Below are 22,358 nucleotides of genomic sequence, written 5' to 3' on the forward strand. Positions count from 1 at the left end.
TACAAAGGATAATTAAAAGGTAAAATGCTGTACAGTTGCTAGGATGGGATCTAGCGTATTTACAGGTATAGATATATCAACATTAGATTTGAGAACCAAGTGGTCTGAATGCTGGTTGCTTAGCTTTGGGTCCGGTGCTGCACTGGTGAGACGGGTGTGGCTGGTACTGATGCTGTCTGCTGGTGGGCTGGCGTAGTAGATCCAGGCTCCGGTTGCAGTCCAACTTGTATGGTTGCAGAGCTAAGCTGCGTCTACCAATCAGTTAAGCCAGTGACGAGTCTGTGGCTAGCGTTGTTGCTTGGACTCTTGAAGGATGAGTTGGACTGATGTCTGCAGATCTGGTGCCAACAAATCTGGTATCAGCTTTGGGTTGCTAAGATTTCCGGCGGATGTAGCCTATAGATAAAAGTTGCAACGATATGATGTATACGTCGGTTTAGCCATAATGATAACACTGGGAGGTAGATACCTTTCCGTGAAGGACATCTTCAGACTGATGTAGAGAAACTATAAGCTAGTTTCAAAAATACCAAAGGGAACTAACAAATGAATATAGTGTCCCATCAAGGGAGATAACAATAATGATGGGTACTCCCATAAAAGGAAATAACAAACAGTAATAAGTGATACTTGATAAGTAATACAAGTGATGTACACCCATGAAGGTGAATAGCAAGTACATACATGGCTTAGATATGTGAGATGAAAGGGGAAGGGGAAATTAACGTCTGATACTCGCCCATGCTCTCACATAAGTAAACATAGAGCATAAGTAAATACATACTCAGTAATAAGACATGTTTATAGAAATGTTTTGATAATTCCCTGCCAAGAAATTAATCAATGATAATATATTGAAGGCTCGTGCTGAGCGCTAATATATCAGAGTTAAATTAATAATAGTTACAGAGCTAAATACATCTGGTAAGAATTATTAATAAATTCTAGTCCAGATGGCTTGAACATTTAGCCACAACAGTCATGATATGAAATATAAGTATACAGTAATCTACTTACATTATCCATGATAAGAATGCACAAATAGGTACACAAATAATGTAGTAATAAATGCACAATACATATATATATATATACATTACTAAGTAAAATGGTTCACAAGCACTTTACTAATTTACATACAACCACTCCAAAGTGAAATAAGGGAATGAAAATAGTCCAGAGCTCAAGCAAGAGATAGATGTGCTCCCTGTCAGAAGTGTCAGCTCTCCAGCGAGAATGAGATCGGACGATGAAGTTCTGTCCATTACACGTGGAGAGGGGGGGGGGTGACGGGAGATAAGTGCAAAGGTGGTCCAGACTATCTGGCGTATTTGACAGAGAGATCCCCGCTTGACCGTGACGGCGTTTTCGGGAGATAGACATTGCGCGAAGGCGCGAGTTGAAAGCCCAGGAAATTCGCACAGGTGGTCAGAGAACTAAAGGGGATGATGATCGGAGGTGCCCAGGGCAAGGTAGATTACACCTTGATACTGGCTTTGCGCTAGACGATCGGGAAGACCGCCGTCCGAGGTGTCGAGTTGAATGGGCTCTTTGAATTGACCAGCCGCTCCCGAAAGGGGGGGGGGGGGTCAACGGATGTTTGCCAAGATAGGAAAAGGGGATCGTACTCTAGTCAAGAGTTTAGTGTGACACGTGTCAGGGTGGGGATAGTAAAATATGACATCGTTGCCAAAGGGGGTGGAGTTGGATTGGAGGGGTGGTGGCTGTGTTTTTAGCGCTTGATCGCTAAATTAGTGCAATTGATGGTTAATAGCGTGTAAATAAATTAATTAAATGCTTAGACCTGAGTGAGCTAAAACGGTTCGTCACACATATAACACTAAACCATAATTTACAAATAGAAAAAAAAACAACTAATAAAATACTCAGAAAGAAACAAAGGTAGAGACAAATCTGTTATGCCATATGCATGAACCAATTAGTATACATGCTTTTACTTCCCTTGTGCCGTTAGAGCATGGAATGGGTTGCATGAATCAGCCAGGAAAACCAAGGTTTAGCAGAGTTTAAGTCACTGATTAACAAGGATGACTAGATTGACACATAAAATGTGTAGGACTTCATTATCTTCTCTTTTGTAGTAACGTCTATAACTTATAAGAAGAAGAACACTTCGAAACTTATGAACAGAGTCATTCTTTTCGTCTAAATGTATCGAGCTAGAATGTCTCATTCACCGAGAGTGAACTTTTATAATTAGATAGTTTTCCTCTACCAGTACATCGTATCAGGAGAATGGAAGAAAATATGTTCTAAAAGTTCATTTTCAACACCACTTTAGTGGACACGGGTTTTTGACATTTACAGACTTCAACGTTCATCAGTCTACATTTTATTCATGACATTTGTCTCCACATTTGTCTCCACATTTGTCTCCACATTTGTCTCCACAAACTATACCAAATCTTGATATTTTAGTCCCAACTATTTTTAATTTTTCTGTCCAATTGTTGATTGGTATTATGACCAGCTACCCGGTGTAGTCTAGAATTACTAGATTTTTCAGCGGCCCACGAAAGAGGAATAGTCGCTATTAGAAAACTAGAAAAATATATTAAAATCGAATTTCTTGATATTTTTATACCTTACAAAGTTCTGCTGCAAGAGTCACAGACTTCTTCGAAATCGTTGATTTCATGAGTATGATTTGGGCGAGAAATGTCTGTTTACAACTACTTTCTGACATGGTTCTTTATTGAGAACCACAACAGAAATGATCCCATAGACTTTGTAATTAGGCTTAAATTTGTGTATCCATTAAATTCTGTGTGAAATGAATAAATGTGTCACGTTTTCATCTGTAATAAATTAAAGAAATATAAGCATTTATATTGCCTATTTCTTATTTATCCTATTTATAAATGGTCTCAGTGAATATAATAATAATAATAATTATAGTTTTTATATAGCGCTACTTTCTTGCTTATAGCATGCTCAGAGCGCTATGGTCCAATCTTATTTGTGGACCAGTGGGTTTGGGTATCTCGGAGAAGGTTTTTCCGTGCTGCCTTTAGGCGCTCAGTAAAAACAAACTCTACTCGAGTCGGGTTTCGAGCCTCGATCCCCCTTCATAGGTAGCCAAGTCAAGCCAAGTTCAAGCATATGTATCCTCTCGACCGCGCTTCCCCCAATATAAATGTATTTCTCACTTTCTGTGTCTCTACCTCGCGTATTTTAGTGTATTTAAAAACAACTACAACATGTGTCTAAAAATATATATTCTAAAATATATAAGGACAATTTGAAAATTCAAAGAATAAAAATTGTTTGATAAATACTTTAAATGTATTTTTATTTAGATCATTTTATGCCTTACTATAGACTAGAAAACATAGCATATAAATTAGAATTAGAATACAATCTACACATGTGTATTCCAGCAGAACTTATTTCTTTCATTGAGATTCAAATATTCAAAAGGTTTGTGACGTGTAGGGTTCAAAGTTGAACATTAAAAAAAGGAAGTATATGCAACATACATTCTGACAAACCTGATAAATAGAAGAGGATCTAATCAGTTAGGTCAAAGATCTCCATGCAACGAACTGAGGAAGAGAGTTAGATATTGAGGATTTCTTGACAGATCTGAATGTTAAATAATTGGTTTTATTTTATGTAATACTGTTTTTTTTTTAATAACGCGAATAGTTTTGATGAAATGTTTGACAATAATTTCAACACAAATTAAATAAACTCGTTAAGAACATTTATTAGGGAAGGTGTATTATACTTTGGACACAGATTTCTAGCATGGGGTTATGCCATTGCACACTGTTGATTCTACTCGCAAGTCTAGGCAGGTCCCTCTGTCAGACAGGTAAATAGTCAATTATATACTTCACATTTTGTATACAAACATCACGAGTTTGTCTGTTCTCAATGAGTTTCTAGTTCCCTTGAGAACTTAGGTCAACAGAAGATATTAAAAGTATATTACATACAGCTGGCCATACGTATCAAAGATGACAATTACTGAGAATTATTTCCTAAGAGCAAGTGAAAGAAATCGGGCAGTGAGTCTCAGGGTCGCCTTAACCCGCACAAGGACAGCGCGGTCCTTTGTGTAGAATGCAACATTTATAAAAATTGTGGTCTACTGTTTCGTCGTCCTCAATACAGTGCGACACCGTGTGTAATAGTGCTCTCTGAGCCGCCCGAAGTAAACAACTACTGAGCAGTGGCTTACACGGAGCTGGACTAGGACGGCCTGTTCCTCACGTTTAAGTTGCCGTCACGCATCCTTTCAGTCTGGTCTACTCATCCTCCTCAAAAGCTCACGGCCTTTATCAGAAGCATCCTAGCATTCGTACCTAAGTGCCAACAATCGGTTGTTAGCCAGGTTTGCGTACATGTGTATGCATACGGCGTATCATTTAGGAATGTCGTATAAACCGCGGTTTTGTCTAAAGAGTCTGTGCGCTCGTGGCCGACCAGACCATAATGAGTGGGCTTCCACTGTATAAAACTATGTACACTGCTTAGACGGAGGCGTTCCACGACCGCTAGGAACTCCTCAAGCTTACCGAGCCTTGCACTCTGCCCTTTGAACGTACAGCAAATCAGTCTGAGAAACATTTACGATGCATAGACCTGGACAGTTAGTATTGGAGTTGAGAACGCTGTGAGCACAAGTAGAGGGCTCTCAACACATCGGCTCTTTCGCCCCATTTTGTCCCATCTAGCTCTCAACATTCCTCGTCCCATATGCTAGGACAAATTTGTACAAATACTCCTTTTTCCCTAGTGCTATTAGAGCATGGAATGGGTTGCCTGAGCTAGCCCCGAAAACCAGTGACTTGGCAGAATTTAAGTTATTGGTTAACATGCATGACTGAATGCATGACGCGTAGGACGTAATCATCTTCTTTTTTGAAGTAACGTATGTATAATATAAGATAAGATAAGATAACACATCGGTTCTCTCACCCCATTTAGTCCCAGCTAGTTTCTTTACCATGTTCAGCTTCTCGTAGACTGACACACGTATGTGTTGGATCGCCGCACAGAGTCGATTCCTGTGGATTACACCCAGGTACTTGGGCTTTTTGTAACATTCCTGAATTTTGTCGTCCATCCATAGCTCAACTGGTTCTTTAAGTATGTCCGAGTGCAGTAAGCACCGCGGTTTCTGAGCGTTATCCAGTAGAAAACTGACTTCGCGTGATTTATCTCATGGTCCCTCCCTGAATCCCTCTAACACTATCGTCTGCAAACCACAGTTTCTGGCATTTCAGAAGGCGAAATAAATCGATTATATACACAAGGGTGTACAACTGAGTGCCGACCTCATGCGGCACGCCCTGCTCCAGCAACGTTTCCTAAACACGTGCTTACAACAACGTGACGAAGTATTGGATCCACTTCCTTATATGAGAACCAGATATCTAGGTTCGTGAGCTTTAGCAACAAACTCGACCTCCAAACTCTGTCATAAGCCTGCTTGATATTGATAGAATCCACTAGCCTCGAATGACCAGGTCAATTACTTTTGTCCCACTGAAAGCCATCCGCCACTTTCTGCATAAATAACGTCACCTGATCGGTCGCATTTCCAGGCTGAGGAAGCCACACTTTTTGAGCCTTTTGAAACGTCTAAAAATTTCCCTTCCATTATAAGTATCGCTATATGAAAGTCACAAATAATCCTGGGTATGGCGATATCTCTAGGTCTTCCAGGACACTATGGAGTGGCTTAGTCCAATTGAGGTATTGCTGAAGCCATTATTGTTTGGGATGGGTCGAAATCTGACTCAAATCCTATTCAGCTACATTTGTCAACTTTAATTTAATGTAACTAATAAGATCAAGATGTTGTACAAAATGTCTAGATATCATTCGTATAAAAAAGACGATTTCTTCTTATTGTTTTTACTTCTGGTTTTAACTAAAATGAACACGATCCGGCTACGTTGTGTTTGTTACATCTACAGAGTATCGTACTTTAAGCAGGAACATTCCATTTCTTGTAATATTTTCTTTATTTTTACACTTTCAAAAATATCTTAAAGTGAGTAGAAGCTACTTCTGCCAATAGTTAATTGAGAGAATTTACATTTACAATGCATAAAACCAAAGACCAATAGGCCCCTATGTATTGTAAAATTAACTTTTAAAATTTAAAACTCTGAAGATACCTAAAATTCAACAAACTTCTAATTTGTCATTTTCACCACTAATGTGTTTTACTCATGAAATATGTTGTTGTTCTTTTTGTTTAGCTTGTGGTGGAGATATAAGAGACAAAACAGGAATCATTTCTTCTCCGAATTTTCCCAGCAGTTATCCTGATTACAGTAACTGCCGTTGGACCTTACATGCTCCAGAGAATCAATTTCTTTACATAAGGTACTGAAAAATTACTTATGCTTACAATAAAACAAGATTACAAAGAGTGTTTGTGTTATCACACAAACTCATAGACGGCCCCCGTCAGAGTCTGATCCCTGTCGGATCCGCTTATTGGCAAGGAATATTCAAGACGTGATTTAATTTTGATGGTCTGATGTTCCTTCTAAGTTAAAATAATTAACTTCTCGCTGGACGACGGAGAATGGCAGCGAGCAGGTTATGAACCCAGCCTGGTCGTGCAGTTTGCGAGCTGCACTTTCGTCAGGATTTATCGATGGTCCCTGGTTCAAACCTTGCCAACTCCCATCCCCCGTCGTCTGCGGGAGGTTTGTAAACTGTCTTCAACTCTGAAGGAACTTCCGAAACATGTAAAACAAACAAACAAAAAACCCGAGACCGTTGAGATAATCAGTTCAGCATGTTAACCGCACGACCAGGCATTGCTCTTAACTTAATAAAAAAATCTGGTTACAAACTAATAGCCTCTTATTGATAAAGAGATCTATTACACATTACAGCATGGCATCTACCTGATATGTACAATTTGTCAGACGAGCGATTTTAGATAATCTTTCAGCACTGATTTGTTATCAACATAGCTATTGGCATTTTCATTTAAACGGAACTAGAATAAGGATGTAGATCTACATAAACTAAACCTTTGATTTAGCACTCTTAAGCTCTATATCTACTAGATTTAGATATATAATATAAATTTGGAGTAATTTATATGGAATTTAGATTAGAATTAATTAATTAGAATATAAATTCAGATCTAGTTTAAAAAATCTAGATATAATGTAAAAGAAATCTATAATAATAATAAGGCTAGTCTTCGAGTCTGAAGTTTGTGAGGAATACAGTATTTCCCGTCGCTGCGCAGTCCCAGCAGTGACCCACATATCTTGCCACATTGTCCGCATGTGGTCGATTTAGATTTCCTTTTCGCCGTCTGCGTTTGTCCTCGGCAGCAGATTTTCTTTATATATATATATATATATATATATATATATATATATATATATATATATATATATATATATATATATATATATATATATTGTTGCAACTCTAGGGTAAGCACTCAACGAAAAGGCAAGCAACACAACACAGTTTAACAGGAAATAAATAGCTGTGTTTATTCACTAGGGCAAACACATAACATCCTTCAGCTTCCTCTGAGTCTTACTACTAAGTATACCAGTCTTCAGGCACTGGTGCAAGGCAGGGTTACAACAATATATATTAGAATTAGGCAACAAAAAAAAGCCCGGACGCCAAAAGCGGTTTCTTGCATTCTTCACTGCATTAACGCATTCTCGTGACATCTACAGCTCATTATTCATCTTATTAAAACATGACCTTTTCAATAATGTTTTATTTGAATTATAATATGAATTTACAGGCCCTTACTACATTGCAAATGCAATCGATTAAAAAATAAGATATCCCACATAATTAAATTTAGATATTCAACTAATTTTGTTCGCAAACTATGATTTCTCCATAAAAAAAAGGATCGCCCCCACACTTAGAGGGTTAGATTGGGGAGGTCAGTAGACGCTATCGCCCCCCCCCCCCCCCACCTCACCGAATCGGCTAAGTACCAGAAGTGTAGCGACATAACAAGGGAACGACATAATATAAAGATTGGTTAAAATATCAATAACAAGTTTTAATTATATCGATATTTAATTGATTCTGTTAACAAGCTGTGATTTCTACAAATAAATTGGACCGCCCCCCCCCACTCGAAAGTTGATGGGGGGACCGGATTGATGCCATCGCCACCTCACTATCCCACCAAATCGGCTAACATACTAGAGGGGGGGGGAATAATTTAAAATAGGTTGAAATGTAAATAATTAATATATATTATTAACATAACTAAAAAATTCGTATAAAAATTGTGTGATTTCTTTACTAAAATTCATCCCTACCGCCCCCCCCCCCCCCCCCGCTGGATCCGTCAGTGGTATAATTTGGTGCCGCACCTTCATTGAGGATCATAAGACAGTGGGCACCAGTTTGGAAGAGGCTGGAGACATTGCTGGAGACCAAACTGAATGTAAACAGCCTGTCGCCAAATGTGCCGAACGGGTTTAAGTCCAAGTCCTACTTTTAGTAACGATTTATTTTCTCAAAAGAGAAAATGCTTAAATATAAATAAAAATTTAGAGATATGTAAAGAGATAGACCAAAGAATCAATGGGTAGACAACACACATAAACTGTCAGATCTGTCAATAATAGAAACTCTAATTCTAGACAAATCCAGAGAAGAATGGAGAGATATGGTCAACAGATCATGTGTGATGCCTCATTCGTCTAAAATACTTAGTGACAGATGAAGGTAAAAATAAAGGCAATGATCTGAGAATAAGACAGAAATTTCAAAGTTAATAAAGAATTTATGTTCTAAGGGAAATGTTTGGGATTAAAGAATAGATGGATAGGGAAAGACTAAGAAAAGGAGAAATTAGGTTTGACGTGTGATTGTAAACAAAATATGTACTTTTAATATACAAATGATGATTTGGACCTAAAATTAAATTCTTTAAAATAAACCCCTCAGATTTCTCCATGTTGACCTTGCTGCCAGCTACAACAATGAATGTGCAGACTATGTGTCTGTGTTTGATGGTGATACATATATGTCTCCAATCATCATTCAACTGTGTGGCTACAAAACTCCAGAGGAGGTTGCAGCACTTAGGTTTAGATCAACAGGAAAAAATCTTCATATATATTTCTATTCTGACTATTCACAACATAATTCTGGATTCGATGCACAATTCGCTATTCAAGGTATGTTTGAAGATTAGTTTATATGCTAGATACAGATACAAATATTTGATACAACCGTTTTTTTTATATAAACAATACCATTTTGTAGTGCTGTAGTACCATTTTGTAGTGCTGTAGTACCATTTTGTAGTGCTGTAGTACCATTTTGTAGTGCTGTAGTACCATTTTGTAGTGCTGTAGTACCATTTTGTAGTGCTGTAGTACCATTTTGTAGTGCTGTTTGTGTACCCTAGAATAGGTTCTTCCTGGAGTTAGTGAAACAATTGTGCACACCCTGCCCTTGCCAGCTAAGGGAGTCTGGGGGAGTCTGTGAACTCCCCCAGCAAGTTTCGGGGCAAAGCCCGACCGCCAGGCACTATTCCGGTATTTAAAGCCAAAAAAAAAAATGCATATTCTGAGGTATCTACAGTACACTATCTTGCTAGAAAAAGTTTTTGTTCAAAAACCTAAACTGCTATTCTTACTTACTTAGGACTTAGATCCTCCTGCGCTGTTCGGTGCATTGGGTGGCAAGCTGCCTCCACAAAAATCGGTCATTGGCAATGTCTGAAGCCTCTTCTCACTTGGAGTCCACTAGTCTGAGGTCCACCATGAAAGTGTGGCGCCAAGTCTACGATGTCTCGCTTTCCTTGTAATGGCCTCCATGTCATCCCAACTCTTGGTATGCGTTGTTCAGTTTGTCAGAGAAAATGTACCGCAAACCTTATGCGACGCTCTGTCACAACTTAACTGAGGGGTCGACTCCCATTTTGGCATAGGATTTTCTTGATTAAGACTTGATCTCTATAATTGACTTCTAAAATCCGTCTTAACCATCTTTGTTAAGCCACATTTAGTCTTTTTTCAATTAGTTGTTTGGTCCGACCACATACCAGACACAGAAATCTTAAAGCTGTCCAACATGTAAAGTATTAATGCCACAGTAAAAAGGTCCCAACTTCGATGGGCGGAATATGTAGTCCGCATGCCAGACAATCGCCTTCCTAAAAACTTTTGTACTGGGAGTTGTGTGCAGGAAAGAGCTCCCAGGGAGGTCAATACAAGACACTCTCAAGAGCTCCTTCGAGGAATGCGATATAGACTTTCACAGCTGGGAAGTACTGGCTCTCGATCGCTCCTCATGGCGTGAAGCTGTGAGTCTCGGAGTCTCAAGATTTGAAGCAAGAAGAGTGGCCAGGGTGAAAAAGCGCAGCACCAACAAAAAGCTGAAAGAAGCAGCAGGCCTATCTGCACCTGAACAAACCCATGCCACGTATGCGGCCGGATTTTTAAAGCGAGGACTTCACAGTCATCTTAGAGTCCATTGGAAATGTGCTCATCTTCGATCACGTAGGAGGAGCTATATAGTCTTTTTTCAATTTCGGCAGATGACTATTCACTGCACAATATTAATGGAGCCCAATGGCTAGAGCATACAATGGTAGTTCACTGGGAGCCATGACTCACATCCCCACCACATGCAAATACACTGGCTAGAGCATACAGTGGTAGCTCACTGGGAGCCATGTCTCACATCACCACCACTTGCAAGTACACTGGCTAGAGCATACAGTGGTAGCTCACTGGGAGCCATGTCTCACATCCCCACCACTTGCAAGTACACTGGCTAGAGCATACAGTGGTAGTTCACTGGGAGCCATGTCTCACATCCCCACCACTTGCAAGTACACTGGCTAGAGCATACAGTGGTAGCTCACTGGGAGCTATGTCTCACATCCCCACCACTTGCAAGTACACTGGCTAGAGCATACAGTGGTAGCTCACTGGGAGCCATGTCTCACATCCCCACCACTTGCAAGTACACTGGCTAGAGCATACAGTGGTAGCTCACTGGGAGCCATGTCTCACATCCCCACCACTTGCAAGTACACTGGCTAGAGCATACAGTGGTAGCTCACTGGGAGCCATGTCTCACATCCCCACCACTTGCAAGTACACTGGCTAGAGCATACAGTGGTAGCTCACTGTGAGCCATGTCTCACATCCCCACCACATGCAAATACACTGGCTAGAGCATACAGTGGTAGCTCACTGGGAGCCATGTCTCACATCCCCACCACATGCAAATACACTGGCTAGAGCATACAGTGGTAGCTCACTGTGAGCCATGTCTCACATCCCCACCACATGCAAATACACTGGCTAGAGCATACAGTGGTAGCTCACTGGGAGCCATGTTTGCTCACGTACTTAGCCTTTCCGCTTCCCCTGTATGACGTTTCCACGGAGGTGCCACGATGAGGCGATGGAGCATTTCCTCCGCTGTAGTAGAGAAATCTTGTGAAGTTAGGTATACAAAAACAAAGATTTCAGATTTTATGTAAAGACAGATATAATAAGCGTACCTGCAAAGGTGTATCCAATGAACCTAGCAGTAACAAGGAGACGATAACATATTCAACTTAGTTACTACATTACTACAATACTGTTGTTATGTTCGGTTGTTATATCATTGCTAGCAAAACAAAGTAACATTTGAAATATATAGATTAAAGACTTATTGCCAATTTTGTTTTACAAGTATCAAAGTGGACTAAATAATACACTCCAAAAACAGATTGTCAGCCATTTACCTTTGGTAACGAGACATGTAACAAGCAGTGCATCTGTGCTCAATCCAACACTCGCCACTGTAATAGTATCAATGGCACTTGTATTTGTAAGCAAGGCTGGACGGGACCTGACTGTTCTATAGATATAGATGAATGCAGATCTGATGTAGTCGAGGCTTGTCCTGACAATTATCAACTGTGTGTAAATACACCTGGTACTTTTACCTGTCAATGTAAACCTGGGATGGTGATGAACTCAACTGGACAATGTGAAGGTAACTATTTTTAACATTATATCTCATTAGCAGTAGAAACAATTAATATCAAATCATCCTGGTATGACAAACAAAGCCGTCGGAAATAATGCATTCAAACTTCAATGACATTAGTATAAAATTTAGTGTTTTTTTCGACAGCATAGCTATTACAAGAAAAATAGGAAAAAATAAACACTTGTTTTTTTTTAAAAGATCTTATTCATACAAATTATAGAGTGATTTTTTTGCTTTTAATAACTAATGATTTTTAGATATATAAAAAATTGAACATTTTTTTACCGCCCTATATTCTCCCTTCCCGCCCACCGCGAGGTTAAGCTAATGTATAAATTTACAAGACTTTATGATTCTAAGCATAGCCCTTAAGATCTAGACTTAGATGACAGTGCGCAAAATGTTCATAACCATTAATTTATTAAACTTCAAAATGAATAAAGCACAGATCTATATAGATCTGTGGAATAGAGACTGCAAGCGGAAATACACATAGACTTATGTGGTTCAAGATAAGTATTTTCTAGTCCTCTAGCCAAATTTAGAATATTTTTTTTTTATACTTTGAAAAATTCTAATGACCTAACTAGAGCTTTTCCAAGTGTGGCCAACGAGTTAGTAATTATTGCTCCCAACGATATACATCAGCTGTGTAGTTGTATGTAGTAACAATGTATTTAAGAATATCTTTTGCACAAAAAAAAAATAATTACAACTATGCAATGAGCTTATGACATATATACACTTAAAAATGTATTATAAAATTACAACTTAGTTGCATTATTTAAAGATTTACGATAGATATAGTTACGATGACGTTAAAGAATCGCAATGTAAAGAAAGTTACAAAGAAAATGTGATAAAAATATAACACTAACAACTATTTTATTAAACAAAAATATAAATATAGTATAAATATAGTATTGTCTGTAATATATGGATCAATTTTTCTATTTTACAATATAAAACAAAATTAAATAAAATTTACTTTTTTTACTAGCTACTTTGAGCAGCCATTTTGTTAATCTCAATTTAAAATTGCAATAAATATGTATTTTAGTGGCATCGAGCTCACGTTGTTCAGTCAAGACTTGTTCTCATGTCTGTGCAAAACTGCCTTCTGGAACAGAACAATGCTATTGTCCAATGGACATGCATCTAATTGGAAACCAGTGTAAAGGTAACAATTATTTCATACATTTTACCACGATTTTTAAAAAGTATCATTCAGTCATGAATTTTAAATGCCTTTTTAAGTGAAATTAGCTTCAGAAAAAACTTGTCATGTAAAGGCCTATGTGTCACGAATTTATTTGTTTTCCTTGATGAGATTTATTTGTGACATGCTGATTTGGCGGTACCGTAGTTCAAACACTTTAGGAAACAGTGCTGATAAACCTTTTCTTGAGTTGTGTTCTTTTACACTTGAACTTTAAACGATCAATGTATGTACAGTTCATATACAAAGCAGATACAGGATACAAAGAAAAAACTAAACAACTGTTTAGGCCTACTGTAAAACTAGTGACTTCTAGATCATTTTTTTAAAAACCTTTTATAAATTATATTTTCCTGCTGATGCCTTGAACTACTTTTCTATCAAGGTCTGTCTGGCATTTTTTCCTTTCCTAGTGTCATAACCTGTGACGTAATGTGAGTCTAGACAAACTGTCTTAAATTTTTTGAACAACCTTGAGCTGTCTACCAAAATGTGACAATATTTAATCCTATACTCTTAAGCGAGCAATTCTTGTATGTATGTATGTATGTATGTATATATATTTATATTTATATATATATATAAATTTTATTTCGAAAACGGCTCTAACGATTTTCTTTAAAAGTTCACGGTATGTGCATAATAGTGAGAAAAAAATTCTCAACTCATTGGCCACATCGGGAAAACTCGAGGTCGACCGTTATATTGGTTTGAAAATGCCTCATTATCGAAAAATTAATTTTGGCTAGAATGTTTTATGAATGAAATTTTCTATATGACGTCAATGGGAAAAAAACGTGACACCGCTTACGTCACTAGGCTCACAGCAGTACACTAAGACATTTCTTCGCAAACAAGAAAAAGTTTTAATGATTCAATTGGCGTAATTAAACATTTGCGCACCATCTTATTGTACATTGATCCATTATGAAACTATGGAAGAAAAATAATGAAATTAAATATCTTAATGTATAATTAGTTATTGTGTTTTAAAGGATTTATAAATTGTTTACACTTTAATTCCGTACACCTGTAGGTAGCTTTTACTTTGTTATTATTTTGCTGGTGAATTATTGCAATGTGTTTAAGCTTCGAAGTCTACTGTACAATACCAAAACATAGGAAATTGTCATAACACAGCTTATCTATGCCTTACTTGCACAACCAGGGCCGGCCCTAATATTTGCGGGGCCCTATGTGAAATGGATTGCGCGCGGACCAGTAAGGGTAGGGATAAGTGAAAATAAAACTTTGTATTAGAAAGTAAATTCGTATTTGCATTACATTTTTATTAAATGAAAGCTGACGATGCCGTTTTTATATATCACGCGTAGGACTGGCGTTTACCATATTGATTGACACCCCAAAATGACAATTTTGTCTTTTTCTTATGAGTTTCAGATTTCCAGGAGCTCCTTGAAAACAAGGAGACCACGGGAACTCTATTATAAATTATAATGGTTTAATTTAATAATTTACACCTAGAATTAGCGCGGGGCTTATGAACCTTCAGGGCCCACTGCGGCAGCATAGGCCTAAGGATGGCCCTGATGATATCCAGCTCGCGGTCAACGGTTAACAAGTAAACCTCAGTAAAACATGTTCCAGAAGTCACCCAATAAAACATACTCAGCCCAAAGATCACCGCACATAGACATCTTAAAATCTTAAAATCCGACAGTCACGCTTTGCGTGGCACTTATTCCGCATGGGGGACGAACATATTTTGACAATCTTTTTTTTAGTAAGCTGAAAGGTTGTCGGAGTAACAGAGATGTCTCACAATAAAGCTTCTTTACAATACTAATGTGATGTTTTTAAGTCTCTTAGAAAAGAAATGCGCGATTTTACTTTGTTACTAGGTGCACGTTTTACACTATAACGTAGAGATTTTGCATCCTTTGGTGATTCTTACTAAAGCCATAATATTAGTGAGAAATGCAGTATTTCCCGTGGCTGCGCAGCCCCAGCTGTGACCTACATATTTTGCCACATCCAGGGCAAGCATAACCATTGTCCGCAGGTGGTCGATTTAGATTTTCTTTTCGCCGTCTGCGTTTGTCCTCGGCAGCAGATTTTCTTTTGGTCTCAAATGTGTATCACCGCGGCCTTCGTAAGTGACCTCCAGCTGTCTCGTTCGGAGGCCGCATACAACCAGGTGCTTTCTTCTATGTCAGCCAAGGAAAGTTGACGCCTAAGTTGGTATTTGAAGCGTTTCCGTGGGGCGCCTCTGTTACGTTTACCATTTTTTAGCTCACCAAAAAAAGACTGCCTTTGGCATACGTTCGTCTCCAATACGGGATACGTGCCATACCCAGTGCAACTGTCGGACCATAATAAGTCCCTCTATACTGTCCATACCGGCGTTGGCAAGGACATCGCTGTTTGTAGTGCGGTCCTGCCACCGTTTGTCCATGATGGAGCGCAAGCATCTTTTGTGAAAGCACTCAAGAATTCTTAGTTGTTTTCTGTAAAGTGTCCATGTCTTAGAGCCATAATGAATATATTAATTGCAATATTAAATGGTCGATTTAGATTTTCTTTTCGCCGTCTGCGTTTGTCCTCGGCAGCAGATTTTCTTTTGGTCTCAAATGTGTATCACCGCGGCTTTCGTAAGTGACCTCCAGCTGTCTCGTTCGGAGGCCGCATACAACCAGGTGCTTTCTTCTATGTCAGCCAAGGAAAGTTGACGCCTAAGTTGGTATTTGAAGCGTTTCCGTGGGGCGCCTCTGTTACGTTTACCATTTTTTAGCTCACCAAAAAAAGACTGCCTTTGGCATACGTTCGTCTCCAATACGGGATACGTGCCATACCCAGTGCAACTGTCGGACCATAATAAGTCCCTCTATACTGTCCATACCGGCGTTGGCAAGGACATCGCTGTTTGTAGTGCGGTCCTGCCACCGTATGTCCATGATGGAGCGCAAGCATCTTTTGTGAAAGCACTCAAGAATTCTTAGTTGTTTTCTGTAAAGTGTCCATGTCTTAGAGCCATAATGAATATATTAATTGCAATATTAAATGTCAGAAAGTAACCATTTTAGAAGTTACACTGCAAAGACTTTATTCCAAGCCTATAACAGACCAATAGTTTTACCCGAAAGAAGCAATGTAAAACGTTAAGACGTGAGCTGTGGTTTTCTATAGGCGTATTGTTGGGGGGACTTTCTATTCTAAACGCCATGTACATTTACATTGAGAACTGACAGAACGAAAAAAAACTCTTCGGATTGATAGTCTTTACCCGATCGTTCATTTTCGTAATTACAACAATATTCCCAAAATGACTTCGGGTATATATCCTTCCTTAACAAATTATTCACCCGAGCGAGGCTCGGTCACCTGATATTTAAAGAAATTTACAACCATATTAGGATATTATGAATCGTTCGTTTTTAATGATAATGTTTCTTACATTTTGTACTAATACAGACTGCGACCACCTGAGCTTTGGTGAGAACTGTAGATTAGGATGTAATTGTTCAGCCAGTAACACAGAGAGATGCTACGCTCCTACTGGTGACTGTAAATGTAAGCCTGGGTGGGGAGGCTCTACGTGCTCAGACGACATTAATGAATGTTCATTGGCTATACAACGTTGTGTTGGGAACACAACTTGCATCAATACAATAGGAAGCTACTACTGTGCAGGTACACTGTCTTTAGGTTGAAATGGTGTTCTTGGATAGGGAAATGTAATTAAGGATTAATTGTGTTATTGTTTCCACCATACATTTAATATAAATAACCGTTAAGATCCAGTTTTATTAACCTCACAACAAAAGCCATTTCATCCATTTCTATCGCGTCAAGGGGGAGGGGGGAGGTGATGGGCGCTGTGGCTGAGTGGTTAAATGCTTATCTTCCGAACCTGGGGTCCTGGGTTCAAATCTGGCGAAGGTTGGGATTTAGAATTTCGGGATTTTTAAGGCGTCCCCGAGTCCGCTCAACTCTAATGGGTACCTTACTTTAGTAGGGAAAAGTAAAGGTGATTTTTCGTTGTGCTGGTCACTTGACATCTTGCTCGTTAACCGTTGGTAAAAAAACAAACAGATGACCTTAACATCATTTGCCCTATAGATAGCAAATTCTTAAAGGGGAACTTACTTATTGCGTCAAAAGTTTTTAAGGTATTACTAGCTAATATATTTAAGTGAGAGAATTAAATTTTCGTATTACTGTAGGACACATTTATATGAGTATCATATTCTTTAACTTAGCTCTTGTAGTTAAACATTCAGTAGTTGTCCTCTCAGCCGTGGGTGCTGAAGGCAGGTCAATTTGAAACTGTCAAGTAGAGTTTAGCCATAGGCTCTTGAAACTCTAGGCCAGCAAATGCGAACAAGAACTCCCTCTTACCGGCCTGTTTGAATAGTGTGTTCTGTCTAGGGGAGGGGATATTACGTGTGCCTATTTTTACGCTATCATGTCCATTGACACGTTCATTCCGGACTCGCAGACTACTGACTCGGCCGAAGGCCGTGTACACCGGGAACCACTGCCATTTTCCTATTCTATAGTATCTATACCAGGCCTTGCGGGACCCTTGAGGAACGACGCCTGGATTGTTGACAAGGTTTGAAGGTCAAGCCTGTTAGTGTGAGGCTCAGCGTTGGGAGGTGTAATCTCTTTCTGAAGACTCTAGTGAAAGTGAAAGTAGCTCGCCCACTGTTATCAGTCCTTGAGGTGTAATCGAAGTAGTGGAAGCGGGGTAAAACAAAAGATTATGATGAAGGAATCGGACGTAAAAAAATCGATTCCAGGTGAACAAGGTAGATAGACAGTACACTTTAATAGAACAACTGAGACACTGAGCAGACGATCAAGGCATATACGTGAAGATAAGAAGGATACAATGGGGAAGAGGTGGGGAAAATAGTCTTGTCACATTTTTTTATGGCTCTTAATAGAGCAAGAAATAAATATCCTTTGCATGCTTTATTAAGGTCAATTATATTTGCTCAGATTACATAATATGCTCTCTTTTTTGGTGTTTTTTTTCATTAACCTGATAGCATGCAATAACGTCATCACTGCTACATCAGGCGTTATAGTATCCCAGAATCATCCAAATAATTACCCAAACAACTTGAACTGTAGCTGGTTGATTATTTCACCAAACAAGCAAGCAACTATTTCTTTAAGGTATTTAATTATTTAACTACATTGTCATTGTTATTTTTTAGTCTTCAGTCTATCTGCTTAATATTTTGTGTCGTTTAAGAAAACCAGAAATTTTTGGATCCATAAAAAAATTAATAAAACATTAATTTAAAGAAAAAGCAGTATAAAAAAATAATTAAAAAAAACAACAACATCAAATCCTTATTTTGAATCTAATTGATTATTAAAAATGATTACTTCGCTCTCAATAACTAAAACATATATATATATATACAAGATGGAAACATTTTAAACCGCCCCTATTCTCCTCCTCCCCTAAAAAAAATAGTAACTTGTAATGAAACAACAAATACTAGTATACCAATAACATGGCTTTATTCGACAAAATTAGACTACAATGAACAGTGAATGAAACCAGCACGTCTGGCATAACACTGATGCAGTCTATACACACACACGCACTGGGCATGACCTTCTGACACGCTGGAAGCACGCAGAAAATCAACTCAGTTACACTACAATCACCCCGCCTAAAAGTTATACGAACATGAACATGTAAATAATAGTGAAGGACAACGATATAGAAGGCCTTAGTATCCCTACAGAATACTTACAGAGTTACTCTATTGAAAAGCATTGTATAACTCTAAACAAACACGTTATACACTATAAAATTATCAGTCTCTAAGTGTCATATTATGCATACAGATACTGAGTTAGAACTTGTGATATGGAAAAATAATTAAATAAATGTTAGACCTTATAAATAGGTCTGCTTGTTCTTGGTCTTAGGTTATATCTACCAGGACCAATACTGCCGTCACTTTGAGTTGGGTGACGTCGGCGTCTCTCTAACTGGAGACTCAGCCCCTGTATTTACTTCTTCTTGATGTCCATTTTCCCCCTGTTGTACATATTGTGCCGATGTGCCTAAACTCAAAACTCAAACTCACATATGTGTTAGGAGCAGCCATTGGTTCCATAGTCACATGGTCAGTAGGCACCTGCATCTGTGTGATAGGGTTTGTCTCCGGCTAAAGGTCTTCATGTTCCATATGTTGATACACCTCAGATTCTCCGTCTCTTGGAGCGGGGCCCAAATGTTGTAGTGACACTGTTTCATCAGAAAGTCTTACAATGGCATACTGTGGGTTGCATGTGATTACGTCCACAGCTATTGTGCCATCGTCATATTTTGATGTACGGACTCCCTTTTTTAACAACACTTTTCCTGGTTGAGTTAACCATATCGGGAGTGATTTGCCGAAGGTGGACCTGTGATAGAACTTGAATATTCTCTCGTGCGGTGTCTCGTTTCTAGCGGTACAGAGCAGAGAACGAAGAGAGTGAAGGGCTTGGTTTAACACCTGCTCCCATTTGGAAACCGGGAATCCTTGAGTTTTTAAGGCCAGAGTTATAGCTTTCCATAATGAGCCGTTTAGCCTTTCTACTTGAGAATTTCCTCTTGGATTTTTGGGGGTCAACCTGCTTGTGGCCACCCCTCTCTCGTGTAAAAATTCCTGCACCTCTCTTGACATGAATGAGGAACCTCTATCAGAGTGTACATAGTCAGGCATTCCGAATAGTCCAAATAAATTATTTAGACATCTGATTACTGTTGAAGCCGACATATCAGAACAGGCGTATGCAAACGGGAATCTTGAAAATTCGTCAACTATGGTTAGCAGGTATGTGTTCCGAGATGTAGAAGGGAGCGGTCCTTTGAAGTCCATACTTAGTCTCTGGAAAAGCTGCATCGCCTTAATTAAAGTTCCATTAGAATTACTGAAATATCTGGGTTTTACTTCGGCACAGATTCTGCACTGGTTGACAACCAGCCTGACATCTTCACAAGAGAAAGGTAAGTTTTTCGCTCGCACTAAATGCCATAGTCTTGTTACTCCCGGATGACACAGAGAGTCCTGGAGCAGTTTCAATTCACACACCCGTTTCTAGAAAACGTATCAGCCGCTACATCGTAGTGGAAACAGCTCAGTTCCAGTCTCCACCTTTGAATTTTCTCATTCTTTATTTTCCCTTTGCTCTGTTTGTCGTACATGAAGGCCACAGAGCGTTGATCCGTGACAAGGGTAAAGCGATTTCCTACTAAGTAGTGGTGCCATTTCCTTAAAGATTCTACAATGGCGTAGGCTTCTTTTTCTATTGCTGAGTGCCGCCTTTCACTTTTAGAGAGTGTTCTTGAAAAGAACGCCACGGGGCGGCCATCCTGGTTGAGGGTGGCAGCTATTGCAATATCCGAAGCGTCTGTTTCAACCGTCAGAGGTTGAGTATAGTCGATGGTGAAGATGGCAGTTTTCTCCAGCTCCTGCTTTAATTCGTTAAGGGCTGTCTTTACTGTTTCTGAAAGAGGAAACGGCGTGTTATTTGCCAAAACATTTATTTTGTTAGAAAAATTTGGGATCCACTGTGAGTAGTACGCCAACATGCCCACGATCCGTTTTTGTTAGCGCATATCATGAGGAGGAGGAAGGTTTCTTAAAGCCTGGAATCTTTCAGGGTCTGGCTTGAGTAGGCCTTTAGAAATTTCGTATCCCAATAGGCAAACTTTATCAGTGGCTATCGTACTTTTGTCTTCATTAAATGTGATCCCATACTTTCTAGAAGCATCTAGAAATCTTTGCATATTCTCATCGTGAGACACTTTATCATGAGCACATACCGTTACATTGTCCACGTATGCAAAGGTGTCCTGCAACTTTTCATTCTCAATAATTTGATTTATTGTTCTCTGAAAGCATGCAACTTCATTGGTAACACCAAAAGGAATGCGACAGAACTGATAGTTTGCCACATGCCTCAAATGCAGTTAACGGCCTTTCCTCAGTCTTGATTGGTATTTGATGATAGGCATTTTGAGGTCTAGTGTACTAAAAACGGAATAGTTGGATATCCGTTCTACCAGTTCATCGACTCGGGGCATTGGGTATGCATCCAGTAAGGTGAAGCGATTTATTGTTTGACTGTAATCAGTGACCATCCTTCTTTTATGTCTCTCGTTTGTTGTCACAAGCACCTGTGCTCTCCAGGGAGACTTTGAAGGTTCAATGATTTTGTCCGAGAGGAGTTTTCTCACTTCAGACTCAATAAATTTGGTATCATCTATTGAGTGCTTTCGGGACTTAGTAGCCACCGGTCTGCAGTCAGAAGTTAGATTACTGAATAGGCTATGTGTTTCGACTCGTGCTGCTTTAAGACCTCAGATGTGTAAAGGATTGCGTTTTCCTCCGTACGGTATGGTCAATTCCTTATGAAGACTTATAAAGTCTACACCAAGGATTACATCCGAACATAATCCAACAAGTATAGAAAGTTTGACCTTTTCGTAGTGTTCTCCTTTGTACTGGACATCGGCAAATGTATGTCCTAATGTCTTTTCAGAAAGATGTGTAGTGGCCATGAATATTCTGTTTGTAGACGGGCGTACTGGCCATTTATTTCTCTTGACGATGGCTTCTGATATGTAACTTTCACAGCTGTCAGTGTCTATGAGAGTTTGCGACACTAACCCGTTGACGTTCACTTGGGCCGTAGACTGTGTAAGCCCAGAGAAATGCGTTGATGACAAGGTAGTTATCACACTGGTCAGTGATATTGTGCTGGCAGCTTTGGTGGCTGTTGTTTTACTTGATTTACAAACAGTTTGGAAGTGTCCCATTTTAACGCGTTGATGACATAATGCATTTCGAGCAGGGCATTCAGTCCTAGAGTGTCTCCTCCTAGCACAGAAGTAGCATAGCGACTTAATGGCTTAATGACTTAATTCCTGGTCTTCATTAGAAATGTATGTTTCTAGATGGGAGTTAGTTGGCGTTTTCATTGCCCCACAAGAGATTTCGTTCGTTGAATTGTAAGCATGAGCATGCGTTGTGGCTGTTTCTAACACTCTAGCTTCGTCAAAAGCGCTTTGTAGAGTAAGAGATGTCTTTTTCAGTAACCGCTGTCTAATAGGGTTGAATGCCAGACCAGTTATAAAGGCGTCTCTAATGCAAATGTC

At 39.1% G+C, this 22,358-nt stretch overlaps 1 protein-coding gene across 1 annotated transcript in view; it reads left to right on the plus strand.

Annotated features, from left to right (window-relative positions):
* Positions 1–3,540: 3,540 nt before the first annotated feature.
* The window catches only part of LOC106079337 (uncharacterized), a 141,602-nt gene continuing 122,784 nt past the window's right edge, over positions 3,541–22,358 (plus strand). Inside the window, exons 1-7 of the mRNA XM_056045505.1 lie at positions 3,541–3,838; positions 6,240–6,366; positions 8,944–9,176; positions 11,734–12,003; positions 13,061–13,180; positions 16,652–16,870; positions 18,235–18,364. Of these exons, the coding sequence (XP_055901480.1) occupies positions 3,772–3,838; positions 6,240–6,366; positions 8,944–9,176; positions 11,734–12,003; positions 13,061–13,180; positions 16,652–16,870; positions 18,235–18,364 (1,166 nt within the window). The 5' untranslated portion in view covers positions 3,541–3,771. The remainder of the gene's footprint in view (positions 3,839–6,239; positions 6,367–8,943; positions 9,177–11,733; positions 12,004–13,060; positions 13,181–16,651; positions 16,871–18,234; positions 18,365–22,358) is intronic.

The sequence above is a fragment of the Biomphalaria glabrata genome, chromosome 11 (assembly GCF_947242115.1).
Source record: "Biomphalaria glabrata chromosome 11, xgBioGlab47.1, whole genome shotgun sequence".
Lineage (NCBI taxonomy): Eukaryota > Metazoa > Mollusca > Gastropoda > Planorbidae > Biomphalaria > Biomphalaria glabrata.